The sequence below is a fragment of the Salvelinus sp. IW2-2015 genome, unplaced genomic scaffold, assembly GCF_002910315.2.
Source record: "Salvelinus sp. IW2-2015 unplaced genomic scaffold, ASM291031v2 Un_scaffold1010, whole genome shotgun sequence".
Classification (NCBI taxonomy): domain Eukaryota; kingdom Metazoa; phylum Chordata; class Actinopteri; order Salmoniformes; family Salmonidae; genus Salvelinus; species Salvelinus sp. IW2-2015.
In genome coordinates, this window is record NW_019942685.1 from 240,675 (window position 1) to 241,257 (window position 583).

At 37.9% G+C, this 583-nt stretch overlaps 1 protein-coding gene across 1 annotated transcript in view; it reads left to right on the forward strand.

Annotated features, from left to right (window-relative positions):
• The window catches only part of LOC112069422 (MKRN2 opposite strand protein-like), an 8,288-nt gene extending 7,719 nt beyond the window's left edge, over positions 1–569 (forward strand). The window contains exon 4 of the mRNA XM_070438546.1: positions 241–569. Within this exon, the coding sequence (XP_070294647.1) occupies positions 241–454 (214 nt within the window). The 3' untranslated portion in view covers positions 455–569. The remainder of the gene's footprint in view (positions 1–240) is intronic.
• The last annotated feature ends 14 nt before the right edge of the window (positions 570–583 follow it).

Genomic DNA, 583 nt, shown 5'->3' on the forward strand with positions numbered 1-583 from the left:
AGGAAACAGTTGTTAAAGTATATCTACTGATTACTGACAGAGGGAACAGTGTTAAAGTATATTACTGTATAACTGACAGGGGAAACATTGTTAAAGCTATAGTACTGTACTTACTGACAGAGAACAGTTGAGAGGAACAGTTGTTAAAGTATATTACTGTATAACTGAGAGAGGAACAGTTGTTTTAGCATTGAGATTGAGGTGTAATGTAATAAACATGTTTATCTTCTGGTCTTGTAGGTTTAATAAGGAGACGCACAACTGCTACAACTACACTCTGATGTTTCTAAACCGTGTGCTAGCAACACAGGGGAAAGGCTCTCTGACCAAAGACCAGTTCACTCAGAGCTTCGTCCTGCCCAAGATCAAGAGAGCCTGTAAATACACCATAATGTGCAGGGAGATATCACAGAACTACTTCTATATAGTGGACAGTCCTGTTAATACTACATAGTAAATACACCATAATGTGCAGGGAGATATCACAGAACTACTTCTATATAGTGGACAGTCCTGTTAATACTACATAGTAAATACATCACAATGTGCAGGGAGATATCACACAACTACTTCTATATAGTGG